Source organism: Penaeus chinensis, chromosome 39 (assembly GCF_019202785.1).
Source record: "Penaeus chinensis breed Huanghai No. 1 chromosome 39, ASM1920278v2, whole genome shotgun sequence".
Lineage (NCBI taxonomy): Eukaryota > Metazoa > Arthropoda > Malacostraca > Decapoda > Penaeidae > Penaeus > Penaeus chinensis.
The window spans coordinates 1,182,189-1,196,630 of record NC_061857.1 but is presented as its reverse complement, the minus strand read 5'-3'; the positions used below and the strand labels follow the sequence as shown (position 1 = coordinate 1,196,630).

The window sequence follows — 14,442 nt, the reverse complement described above, 5'->3', positions numbered from 1 at the left end:
GCAACAGCGCGCCGTAGTGGTCGCTGTCTCGCACGATCAGATCCAGCCTCTCCACGCAGGGCGACAGCGCGGCCGCCGACGTGCCACTCAGGTGCCCGCGGAACCACCTGACGCGGGCGCACGATCTGTGCGGACGAAAGCGGCTAGCTGGTGAATACTGCGTGTTGGGAACTGTTAACACACACACACACACACACACACACACACACACACACACACAGACACACACACACACACACACACACACACACACACACACACATATTTGTATAAATACGAAGAAGGGCAATACACCTGTATCAGTACTGTGCAAAGTAGTGATGAAGGCTTTACATTTAACAAACAATTTTCTAAATACTCAAAGTTATAGTCTAGTAAATATGACAACTAAATAGAAAATAAGGAGCTTTACCTTTGAATAAAACGCTGAAGACTTTTGTCAAAGGTACTGTCACATTCTCTGGGATCCCGAAAGCTGTTTTTCAGAATCAAGTAAACATCCCAGGCCTTATTTTCCATTTGCAACAAAAGGTCCTCCAGACAGCGGATTCCTTCGGTTTCCCCTTCAATATCAAGGACCACAGCTGATGGCTGAGCATGGTCCAAAACGATGGAATAAGCATGTGTACAGCTCTCAGTTATTTCTATCCAGCCTGTGAGGCTCATTTCTTTTGCTATGAGTCTGCTGATTTCTGCGTCGCACTTTATGTCCGGTAGGTGGTCAAGCCAGTGAAATCTCTCCCTTATGCCTGTTGCCTTTAATAAATCCACCAATTCAACACATCTAGTCTTCTTTAGTGTTTTGCCCTTTGTGCTAAGAAGTCCAGTAAGGTGTATGATGATGTTCTGACATTTAGCTATATTTACCGTCACTGCTTGTTTTTTATTTCCACTATACTTTGTAACTTCTTTAGCTGTTTCTTCTAGAACACTTATAATAGAACGTGACGTCCCTGATATATCTTCGTTTGTCGCTTCCAGTAGTTCAGTGTTTTTTGCTAAAATGAGCTCACTGATGCGGTGCGGAACTTCAATGTCTTCAAGAAGAGTCTGTAGGCCAGATAATACTCGCTGAATGTCCAGATCCCGTTCACTAGCCAGTAGAGTTTCCTTGATATGCAGTGCGCCGAAGAAGTCTTGAAGACCTTTATGAGGGAAGATGTATTTCTTCTTGGCTGTATCTGTCCAGAAGTTGATCTGGTTCAGGAAGGAGCTGAGAACCTCGAGGTGAGGCAAACCCAAGGATTGACAGGTGTCCTGGAGTCGTATGAATGACGCATCAGGCAAAACAATCTCATCCAAGAAGTGACTGATCAGTGCCTCCTTTTGGAGTCTCTTCAGAAAAATTGCCAGTCTTTTCTGAATCGTATTGGAATCTAAATTATTAGATGTCTCGCTATCGAGTATTCTCTGTTTTAGCTTGTTATAGCACAGTTCGTGGGTTGCCGTGTAAAGCTCTGTCGTTGTGGTCAGTTTGTTTACGGCATCGGGATTGAATAACCACAATACTGACACAAGGACTAAGTTGAAGGCCAGCTTCCAGTGCCTCTGCATGTGACGGTCTTTTCTTTGTAGGTACTGAAGAAGACCTGAAATGTCTTTCATTTCAGATCCGGTCTGTAAGGCCCGACAGTATTTTGTCACAAATTCTTTACGGTTGCGTTCTGCTATTCCTATGATCTTCACATGTGCTATATTAAAACAGTCAGGAACATATCTCTTGAAATCAGGTACTTTGTTCGAGCGTGTTGTGCACAAAACAATGATATCGTCGGTTTCACCCAACTTTAACATATCTCTGAGCACTTCTTCTGATGACGGGTTGAGCTCATCAAGGCCATCAAAGATGAATAGAAGTTTATTATCTCGGATGCATGTCATCAGGTGTTCATTCTGGATTTTCCGACTTGTCGACAGAAGAGACTCTACGAGCTTGGCGAGGGAGTCTATTTCTCTTGCTCTGCCTTCAGCCACGATGACAAAGTCATAGTCTTGGAGATTTTTCATAGTACTGACACCCGACGCCCAGTCGCTTATCATCTTTCTGATGAGCGTTGTTTTGCCAACGCCTGCAGGACCCTCGATTAGCAGAGCAGAGCTGTTTTTGTGATGCTGATTTTCTTTTTCCTCCACCAACTCTAGCAAGTGTTCAAAAGTCACGAATTCCTTCTGTCTTTCATGAAAACGAGAGTTTTCCTGTTTGATTTGCATCTGGGTGAAGACTTTGTCTACTCGCACTCTTACCTGCAGGAGTTTATCATGTAAATTTGACAATGGCTTAATACTAGACATGTTTCTGTATTTTCTTTTCAATTCTAGTTTGCCATCAGTATTGACAATCAGGCGCAGCCTATCAAAGTCCAAACTGCTTCTACAAAATCCAGCAATAGGCTCATCTCTGATTTTGTTTATATCTGTGTTTAGCTTCTGCAGAATGTTTGTGGTGTGGATCTCATCTATGTTATATACCACTGCCGCTTCCTTGAGAGTGTTATTCAATAAAGTTCTCAGCTGCTCTGTTTTGAGATTAAAGATATGCTCATTGACGATGAACTCCTCGTGGAGGATGTCATTCCGAAAGGTCTTGATGGAAGTAATGTAGCGTTCGAGGGTGTCTGCCGAATCCACCCACCTGCTATCTCCGGGCGGGGCGAGGCCACCGCACCCGTACTTTATGCACTGACACAGCAATGATATATCGAAGTCGTTCGGGATTGAAATTTTCTGCAGCTTTTTCCGCTGGCTCTGATTAAACCCTTTGCGTATCTGCACCATAGAAACTCCCCTCACCACGATCAGGTACTCCAGAAAAGATATTCTGGGCGTCCAGCCGGGGGTTCCCCACTCTAGCACCTGCTGCAGCACTTGTTTGCTATTGTTCTTGGATATTTCATACAGGTGGTAAAACAAATGCCGTTTCGCGTTGCTTTTGGACGCCATTATCGTAATGGAGGTCCAGCCTGTCTACAAGGAAGCGGTTCTGTAACGGGAAGGACGTTAGCTGAATTACTTTCTTCGGCAGTAATTTGCGTATTAATATATGCACGCGTATACCAAATGGTAATATTTCTATATATATATATAGATAGATAGATAGATATTATATATATGCAAAAGTATATGTATATATATACATACATACATACATACACACGTATTATAAATATATATATGTATGTATATATGCACAAATATATATATGTGTATATATATATGTATATATATGTATATATAGAGAAATGTGTGTTTGTGAATGTGTATATATTTATATATATGTATAAACACACACACACACACACACACACACACACACACACACACACACACATATATACATACACACATACACGCATATGTATATATATATACATACATATATATATGGATAAATATAAACAAATAAATATATATATGTATATATATGCATATATGTGTATATATATAAACATAATTATATATATGTATTTATATAAACATATATACACATACATAGATATGCACACACACACACACAAACACACACACACACACACTATCTATCTATCTATCTATCTATCTAGATATATATACATGCATTCATTCACACACACTTGCTAAAATGTCTCGATAACCTTGAAGGCTTTCAAAGCTCGGTTATTACAAAGGAAAAGACTCCCGTTCGCTAAAACATTTACGAGCACTTTTCTTTTAATTTTCTGTGTCTCATCGATATATATATATATATGTATATATATATATATATATATATATATTAATCATCGCCATTGCATCTCTATTAACGAAGATGAAATGCTACTCTCCATAAATGAGCATCACACCAGCACATTCCAGACAGATAATCCGCCCCTGAATAACAGATCTTAGTAGTTGATTGAGGGAAGTTGTCTACCGCGTTACGCGCGGGTCTCGATATAATCTGGCAGTTTAGATATAAACTGGCAGGGACGCTGCTCAGGACCCATGAAGTGCAGCGTCGAATTTGAAATCAGCTGAACGGGGGGCTCGCAGTTCAAATCAAAAGAAATTGAAGAGAAAAGACGATAACTGCTGCTACAATTGTTGCTACAAAAACTATCACTGCTACTTCTATCACCTTTACTGAGGTGGCTGTTGCTGTTATTACTACCTCTACTGCCGGTGTTTCAACTACTACTACTACAACTATTACTACTTCTACTGCTACTACTACTATTACTACTATCACTATTAATACAACTACTGCTAATGCTACTATTACTGATACTAATACTTATATTACTACTACAACCACTGTTACTGCTACTGTTATTGCTACCCTTGACATTACTGCTTACTATTACTCCTACTACTAATATTTTTACTACTGCTACTATTACTACCAAAATTACCACTATTGCCTATTTTGGGGATAGTATTTTGGACGGTATGAACACTGTCACTCGGTTTCAAATATTTTGCTGAAAATGTTATACAGTAATTTAACTGTATGAAATTTCAAACATTAAATAAAGTCTAGTGTTCAAATTAAGGCCTTTTATTTGTACACAGAAGAGATGCGGGGGAAGGGTTATCTCTCAGCTCGCTAATTGTGATTTTGAATGCATCATTTTAACTAGTTAACCCGTAAGGATGTGTTGTTCTAGATACACCTTAACCCTCTTGACTCGATGAAAAATAAGTATATGATGGGTCACTTGAATGGCTTCGCTCATACACACGTTGGAAGCAACAAAGCATGACATTAATCTCCCATATAACACATACGGAATGGTGCTGAATTAATTTACACGGTCTTCCCGACGCTTTGCCACTCAGCCACTGACTGCACTGCTCTTAGCGGTCAGTCTCTGGCTTGCGTTCTGGGCTTCTGCTTTAACAAATAGCTGATTTTAGGATATTTGAGGTATATTTAGGGGAATAGGGAGGTAGAAAAAATGTAGATAGATATTTGGATATATAGGTAGATAAAGAGAAACAGACAAAAAGAGATAGATAGATAGATAAACAAGTAATTAAAATGCGAGAGCCAGAGATAGCTAGATAGATAGACAGATAGATAGATAGATAAACAAATAGACAAATAAATTGAGAAACAGATATAGATAGACAGGTAGATATAGCAGAAAAATCAATGTTAATCTAAATCTGGCAGACTCTTGTCTAAAGGCTCTGTTCCCACCAAAAGAGGTGTACTATTATTACCGTGACAGCTCATAAAGAATAAATGAAATAAAAAAATAACATTCCTTACCTTTGTGCTCAGTCGAAAGCGGACATCCGGAAATCTGTAACCTTTCTAAACATCACGTTTCTTTACACAGTCAACTAAGGTGTGAATATGTACTGTGGTTCAAATGTAATGGGAAGGCTGATACGGCCCTTTATCTCGACTTATCTTGCTCCCCGAGGATTAGACGTTGACTCGCTCTGGGATTTTGTGCCATCACTAACGGCTCTAGTTTCTAGGGGTACATGTCTATACATATATAGTCTACACACACACACACACACACACACACACACACACACACACACACACACACTCACACACACACACACACATACACACACACACACACACACACACCCACACACACACACTCACACACACACACACACACACACACACTTACACACACACACACACACACACACACACACACACACGCGAACATACTCATACACACGCACACACTCACACACACACACACACACACACACACACACACATACACACACACACACACACACACACACACACGCGCGCACACACACCCACACCCACACACACACACATACACACACACACACACACACACGCACGCACACACACGCACACACACACAAACAAACAAACACACACACATATATGTATATATATGTATACATATGTGTGTGTGTGTGCATGTGTGTGTGTGTGTGTGTATGTGTGTGTGTGTCTTTGTGTGTGTATACATATATATGTACACACATATTTATGTATATATGTATATATATGTGTGTGTGTGTGTGTGTGCGTGTGTGTGTGTGTGTGTATGTGTGTGTGTGTCTTTGTGTGTGTATACATATATGTGTACACACATATGTATGTACATAGAAGCATGTATGTATATATGTGTATATATATGTATGTATGTATGTATATATATGTATATATATATGTGTGTGTGTGTGTGTGTGCGTGTGTGTGTGTGTGTGTGTGTGTGTCTTTGTGTGTGTATACATATATGTGTACACTTATGTATGTACATAGAAGCATGTATGTATATATGTGTATATATATGTGTATGTATGTATGTATGTATGTATGTATGTATATGTATATGTATATACATATATATACATACATACATATATATGCATACACACATACAGTTCCCACAACGCATACTTAATGCAACACTACGTGTCACACGAGATTAATAACTACTAAAATATCAATTGAGAAGGATTTTTTTGTTAGTTATGGCTAAAAAAGAAACTATGGGGGGGGGGGGGGGGGGGGAACGAGATTGATAGCAGGAACGAAAAAATAAAAAATAAAAAAATATATATATATATGTGTGTGTGTGTGTGTGTGTGTGTGTGTAAGTTGCAAATAGAATAACGAATACATTCATACATACATACATACATACATATATATATGTATACATACGTACACACATATACATATATATGTATATATATTTATATATATATATATATATATATATATATATATATTTATTTATATATATGCACACACACACACACACACACACACACACACACACACACACACACACACACACACACACGCACACACGCACAAAGTCACAACGTCAAAATCTACGTATTTGCCACACTTTCTTACCTGATATACCCGACAGTCTATGAACATCTAAGTTTCCTTTCATGAAAATATGAACTATATGTATATGTGTGTGTGTGTGCATAGCCATGCGTGTGCATAGTAGTTATTATTATTATTATTATTATTAGCATTACTATTATTATTATCATCATTATTATTGTTGTTTTGTTGGTGCTGTTGCTGTGAGCATTATCCTTATTACCATTGACATTCTCATTATTATCATTATTATAGTTATTATCATTTTTATTATGAGCATAATAATAGCAATAACAATAGTAATAATAATACTAACAATAATAGCATTTTTGTTATCATTATCAATATCATTAATATTATCACCACTATTCTTCTTTTTCTCATTATTATTATCATTATGATTATCATTATTATCATTCTAAGTTGTATCATTATCATTATTGTCATAACTGTTACTATCATCATTATTATTATAATTCTTATAATGATCATTATGATAATTATTATTACTATTTAAATTTTTATCATTACTGTCATTATTATTATCATTATCCTTATACTTTATTTTTGTTATTATTATTATTATTAGAATTATCATTATTACTTTATTATGATTATTATTGTTATGACTTTTATTGTTCCTATCATGATTAATATTAATATTAATATTAATATTAATATTAATCTTTGTTATTACTATAATTTTTATTATCATTATCTTTATATTGTTATTATCCTTATTATCATCAATAATATTGCTTTTATTATCATTTTCATTTTCATTATCATTATTATCATCATCAACATTATAATCAAACATATTATAATTGATTTCAATATCATAACTACCATTATTTTACTTTTTTTATTATTATCACTATTGTTGTTATTATTATTACCATCATTAGTATAATTATTGTCATTATTATTATTACTTTTATTGTTATTATTAGTATTATTATAATTATTATTATCATTACTTTATTTTGTATTATCATCATTATCATGATTATTATTATGAACATTATAATGAAACGTATTATAATTAATGTCATTATTGAATTCTTATTATTCTTCCTTTATCATTATTGTTATTGTTATTATTGTCATTATTATCATTATTATTGTGATCATCATTATTATCATAATTATTATTATTATTATTATTAGCCTCATCACTATTAACATCATAATTATACTTATGATAACATAATTATCTTTATTATAATGATTATCATTCTTCTTCTTATTACTACTGCCATTTTCATCGTTAACAACAATGATGATAATAGTAATGGTAATAATAAGGATGGTAATAATAAGAATAACTATAGTAGAATATCCCATTCTGCAGAAACAAATCAATCTCTTTTGTGGACTGTGTTTTTTTTCTACCATGGTAATAAAAGTGTAGATGGTTTTACCATTACTAAGGAATAGCCATGAAAATCGAAAAAAACGCACTTTTCACGACCGTGTTATTCACCTTAAATATAACATTTAGATTTATGTTTGGCCTTCTTTCTTTGGTTTTCTTTTTTTATCATTTATTTTGTATTTATTTGTTGATATTCATTGGAGGAAAGGAAAGTATTAGGAAAGATGTATTTATAGTTATTGCAAAAAGAAGACTGTTCTTTCACGAATGTTTTTTCTCTCTCTTTTTTTGTCTGGAAGGAGGAATATCTATTTATATAATTATCTATCTACATATCTATCCGTATTCCATCATGTTGTCTGTTCTGTTCTGTCAGTGTTTCCCTTTTCTTTTCTTTGTCTTTCTTTTCCTCTCCTTTTCTCTTTGAGGCTTGTCTTTTACTTTCTCCGTCTTTGCATGTCTTACATGCCTGTCGTCGTCTGCTTATCTGCCTCTATATTTGTATGTTCTCTCTGTTTGTCTGCATCTTTCTCTTCTTCCCTCTCCCCTTTCTCTCTCTCTTCACTATCTTTCTCTTTCTCTCTCCCTTCCTCTCTTTCTTCCTCCCCCCCCTCTCTCTCTTTCTCTTTCTTTCCATCACTTTCTCTCTTTCTCTTTCATTCCCTCCCTCTCCCCCCTCTTTCTTTTTCTCTTTCTTTCCCTCCCTCTATCTCTCTTTCTCTTTTTTCCCTCCCTCTCTCTCTTTCTCTTTCTTTCCCTCCCTCTCTCTCTTTCTCTTTCTTTCCCTCCCTCTCTCTCTTTCTCTTTTCCCCTCCCTCTCTCTCTTTCTCTTTCTTTCCCTCCCTCTCTCTCTTTCTCTCCCTCTCTCTTTCTCTTCCTTTCCCTCCCTTTCTCTCTTTCTCTTTCTTTCCCTCCCTCTCTCTTTTTCTTTATTTCCCTCCCTCTCTCTCTTTCTGTATATCGTATTGTTTGTTAGAGCCATCCCCCTTTTTGTTTATTTACTTTGTAGTTTTCCTTTGGTTTCAAGCTGTTATTGAAATCTTCTTTATTGGTTTCAAACGATTTACAATATCAGTGATAAATGTTTATAATTTTAATATTACTTTCCAAACTTTATTGATATCATCTAATCGCAGCTTTTATATTGCATGTGGCAGAAGGCGAGAGTATAATGTCTATAATCACTACCTATATGATCTTTTCGTCTGTTCCTAATGGTACGTTCGCTTCACGTGCTCACTTCTGAGCCTCTGGAGTAAGGTCAGTATTATCATCATTATCAAAATAATTTTCCTTTTCGACAGACTTGTAATTTCGATTCGTGTCGCTGGCTGCCGCCTTTTTCTGGTCTTTTGCGGCGCTGCTGTCATCCGTTCTCTTGTCGCCTTCCTGCGCGACGGTCCCGGCCTCTTTCTGCGAATCTGTCTTCCCCTTCCTCTCGTGTTCTTTGCCTTCTCCTTGTGTGGTGTTCTTGTCCCCCGCGTTAGCTCCTTCCTCTGTGAGGTCGTCGTCCGGAGAGACTCTGTACCAGAACGAGTCCGCTGCCTGGCGGGATTCAGGGCCTGGCTGGAGCTCGGGTGCCTTCTTGTAGTCCTGAACATATTGTGGCGCCATGGACTCGATGGTCGGGAGACTGCCTTCTTGGAGATTAACATCGTCCAACATTTTCGGCGATTTCAACAACTCGGTATTGATAGTTTTTGATTGCTCTTGGAGATCCACGTCTGATAACTGCTCCCTGTCCACAACCTCCATATTACGACTTTGCTTCAAATCTAGGCTCTCGTCCAAAGGGTATGGGTCATAAGTTTCTGCTGGTAAGTTTTTCAGACCTTCGCCAGTCTGTTCATTTGCAGCTTCTCTCTCATATCTGGAAACTCGATCGGCAGAATTTCCCAATTCAAAATTATTAGTCTCAGACACACCCCTTCTCCGGCGAGTTCCCTCTCCACTGCCCTGTAGCAAAGGCTCGAGGAGAGAAGAATCGTCATCGAGGGCGCCGGGACTCAGCTCTCGGGGGTCATGCTCTCCTGCGCGTGATCTGGTCTGGCGGTGGTCATCAGGCCCTTTTGGTTCCGACGCACTTTCTTCAAGCGCGAGAAGGTCTCTTGATTGCAAAGGACTAATCGCTCTTGCTCTGATTCTTGGAGGTGTTTCAGGGCCTCCATCTTGCCGAGCTTCTTCCGGTTTTATCAGACCAAAGAGCTCCAACTCAGTCTTTAATAAATCCTTCATTGTGAATAGTTCAGGATCTGAAAGTTTCTTATTACCTGAAAGTTTTCGCGCTTTCTTTGTTTGCAGTTGAATACCATCTATCAAATCCTTCAATATCGATTCCTCAGACAAAGCTTTGTCGTTTCTTCTCAACCTCTTCAATTCCGGCAACTCTGGGTCTGGCAGGATCTCCTTCTTATGTATGTCCTTTGAAGATAACTCAAGAATTTCTGCCAACTCGTTTTCCGCTGAATTCTCTTGATTTTCATAATTCATTAAACTTCTTTTTATCATGTACAGCCGCCCTTTTTTTGATGGCGCTGAATGCAAAATTTCTGTTAGTTCTTTCACTGCCTTATCTTCGTCAGGTAATAAATCCATGCTTTTTGGCAGCTTAAGAGAGTCTTTGATAAGCTTACCTTCTGAAATCAGTTCTTCTAAAAGCTCGTCTGTCTCACCTACTTTGGTGAGCTTACCTCCTGGGAGCAGTTCCTCAAGGACTTCCTTTACTTCACTTCTTTTGCTGATTTGTTTAGGGAGTAATTCTAAAACTCCCTCTGTTTCATCTGCCTTTTTTATCTTTACTATATCATCTTTTGCAAGAAGTTTCTCTAAAACTTCTTCTACATCACTTCTTTTCTTGATCTTGCCTTTTGGGAACAGTTCTTCTAAAGCTTCATCCACCTCACTGATTTTGGCGAGTTCACCGTCTAAAACTTTGTCTATATTTCTTTGGGCGGTTGTTTTTTTGGGGAGTAAATCTAAAACTTCTTTAAACTCATATATTTTGTTGAGCTTATCTTTTGCAAGCAGCTCCTCTAGAAATTCATGAACTTCACTGTTTGCAGGTTTATCTTCAAGTGCTGACGAAGTTAAACTATCTATGATATCATTTACTGAGTCGTCTACGTCTGACATACTCTCCTCTGCCTCACGCTTGCGAATGACATGTAATGGTTCCTTGCCGCTTTCAGTCAGATCAATTAGCGATTCTTCTGCATTCAGAGGCTCTCCCAGGTTCTGATCCAATTTCATCAGAGCTCGAGCTTTCTTCAGCTCACCATTAACTTTCTTTTCCGTCTCGTCATTCAGGGCAGATTTCTCTGACTCTGATAAATCGTTTGTCGGGGCAAGATTGCGACTTTCTTTCGACTCCTGCTCAGGATCCAGCCTGCCAGGCCCTTTTAATGCATAGTCTTGGTCTTCTTCAATCTCCTTAGGATCCGCTCTCTTTGCCTCAGACATAAAAGCATCTTCGATTAGGTCCGTTTCTTGTGCGCTGGGATCGAAGAATTCCTTTGGGGCGCGCGGCTCAGCGGGAGAGTCATCGGAAGCCAGGGCGGTGCCCGGAAGCTCCTCCTCGGGGATGCCGCGCGTCAGGGCTTCCTGAGACAGGGCCAGGAGGACCGCCGCCAAGCACAGTGGCGCCGCAACAGCCTGCGCAGAGATCAGAGCATTTGAGGCATTAGGTGCGTCTATCATACACACATACATATACATACACATACAAATACAAATACACTTACATATACATACATACACATATACATGTATATATATATATATGATATATATATGTATATATGTATGTACATATATATATATATATATATATATATATATATATATATATATATATATATATACATACACACACACAGACACACACGTGTGTGTGTATGTGTTTGTGTGTGCGCGCTTTTATGTACATAAAAGAAAATACTCAGAACATTAGATAGATTGATATATATCTATATATACACACACGTATGTATATAGACATATAAGTGTGTGTGTTCCCTCACACACACACACACACACACACATCTATGTATATACATACATATATATCTATATATATGTATATATGTATGTATGTATGTCTATACATAAACACACACACTATATGTGTCTATATATATTTATATACATATACATATATACATGTATTTATCTATCTGCCTATCCACCTATATAGAAATACAGATATATACACTTATGTATATATATATTCACACATATATGTATATGTATATATATGTGTACAAATATACATTTATTTATCTGCCTATCCACCTATACAGAAGGATAGATATATACACAGTTATATATATACACACATATATATGTATATACATATATATGTATATATATATAAATATACACATATGTGTATATATATGTATTATATATAAATATATATATGTTCCTATATACATATATATACACACACGTATATGTATGTATGTATTATATATATGTATATATATATGTATATATATATATATATATATATATATATATACATATACACACACACACACACACACAGAAGAATATAAAATATATATATATAGAGAGAGAGACAGATAGATAGATAGATAGATAGAGAGAGAGAGAGGAATATATAAATATATATATACATATATATATATATATATATATATTCATGTATATTTGTATGTGAATATGTCTGGCACAAGTTTAGTCCTCCTGAACAAACGGCAGAGATAGCACTCCTACTTAGATGGAACTGCGAGCAAAGGAAAAACGTGGCCGCTTTTACTTTGCTTGCTTGATAGGAAAGTCTGGGATGCCGCGGCTGATAATCGCAATTCCGTTTAAGGAAAAAAAGAAGAAGAAAAAAAAAAAACATTACATACACACACACAAACACACATATATATACGTACACATATATATGCATAAATACATACACATATATAAATATGCATACACGCACACACACACACACACACGCATATATATATATATATATACACATACATACACATATACATACTTTCTGTATGTATGTATATGCATATATATATATATATATATATATGCTGCGATTGTTCAGTGGTTAGAGCACTGGAGTCCGACCCTCATGCTCCCGAATTCATTTCCTGGCAGTCTTAAAAATGCCTGTGCTCCGACTGCTGGTTCGAGCCCGATCTCTCGGCCAGAAAACGACATATCGCCTTGAGAAGTCAGACGCAGGTGTCGTAGGGGAAGTCGCCGCCGTGGCACAAGTGTTAGCGCGCCGAACCGCGGTTGATAGGAGGAGCATCCAATCAGAGTAAGACTGGAAAATAACCTCTCAAATAATGAATTGAGAGAGGCCGATTTCCTGCATTGGAATAAATGGCTGTTGGAAAAAATATATATGTTATATATATGTGTATAAATATACGTATATGTATATGTATATATATGTATCATATATGTGTATATATATATATGCATATATACACACAGATATATGATACATATATATACATATATATATATATATATATATATATATATATATATATATATATATATATATATCTATCCTGCGACGCTGCCAAACTGTATCGGTCTTTGCCGTTCCTTAAGATCCATCAAATGCGTGGAGAAAGGGAGCCTGCTGGATGGGCAACAGCTTGCTCCTCACATTCTTTCGCCCAGGCATTGACAGAGGCAGAAATGCCAAAGTCAACATCGACTGATAGAAGCCATGGTGTATATATATATATATACACACACACACACATATATATATACATATATATATATATATATATATATATATATATAGAGAGAGAGAGAGAGAGAGAGAGAGAGTACAACATCATGGGCAACTCACCATCCTGAGTTCGCGCAGAGCAGGGAAGGCAGCCACAACCTCCTTGTGGACCAACTCACACACTAAGAGGACCTCCCTGACCCACGGGTTATAATACCAGAGAAAGCGTCAGGGTGTCATGCTTGTTGACATTGACACTCGTGACAAGGAATCGCGAGGGGGTGATGACATCCGGGTCGAATGGGTGGGGGTGGGTGGAAAGAGGGGGGGGGGGGTGGATGTGCCCCAATTAGGGAAAGAAATTGTCAACATGGGGAATGTGTAGAGGTAAGGTTTATAAACAAGGAAACATTTTGTATCTGCATAAAGAAAGAAAAGAAACGATGAATTAATAAATAAATAGATAAACAGGCAATTAGATACACGGATAGACAACTAAATATCAAGATAGATAGAAAAGTA

At 37.1% G+C, this 14,442-nt stretch overlaps 2 protein-coding genes across 2 annotated transcripts in view; both read right to left on the bottom strand.

The window, feature by feature from the left end:
- LOC125046839 overlaps positions 1-2,331 on the bottom strand; it is a 5,833-nt gene extending 3,502 nt beyond the window's left edge. Inside the window, exons 1-2 of the mRNA XM_047644827.1 lie at positions 413-2,331; positions 1-125 (exon numbers count right to left, since the gene is read on the bottom strand). The exon at positions 1-125 is cut by the window's left edge and continues 48 nt beyond it. Of these exons, the coding sequence (XP_047500783.1) occupies positions 1-125; positions 413-2,292 (2,005 nt within the window). The 5' untranslated portion in view covers positions 2,293-2,331. The remainder of the gene's footprint in view (positions 126-412) is intronic.
- A 6,960-nt stretch (positions 2,332-9,291) lies between these two features.
- LOC125046857 lies at positions 9,292-14,195 on the bottom strand. The gene is made up of 2 exons (XM_047644855.1): positions 14,041-14,195; positions 9,292-11,843 (listed from the first exon to the last, which is right to left on the bottom strand). Exons 1-2 carry the CDS (start codon positions 14,041-14,043, stop codon positions 9,429-9,431), a joined length of 2,418 nt encoding a protein of 805 aa, XP_047500811.1. The 5' UTR covers positions 14,044-14,195; the 3' UTR covers positions 9,292-9,428.
- Between the last annotated feature and the right edge of the window lie 247 nt (positions 14,196-14,442).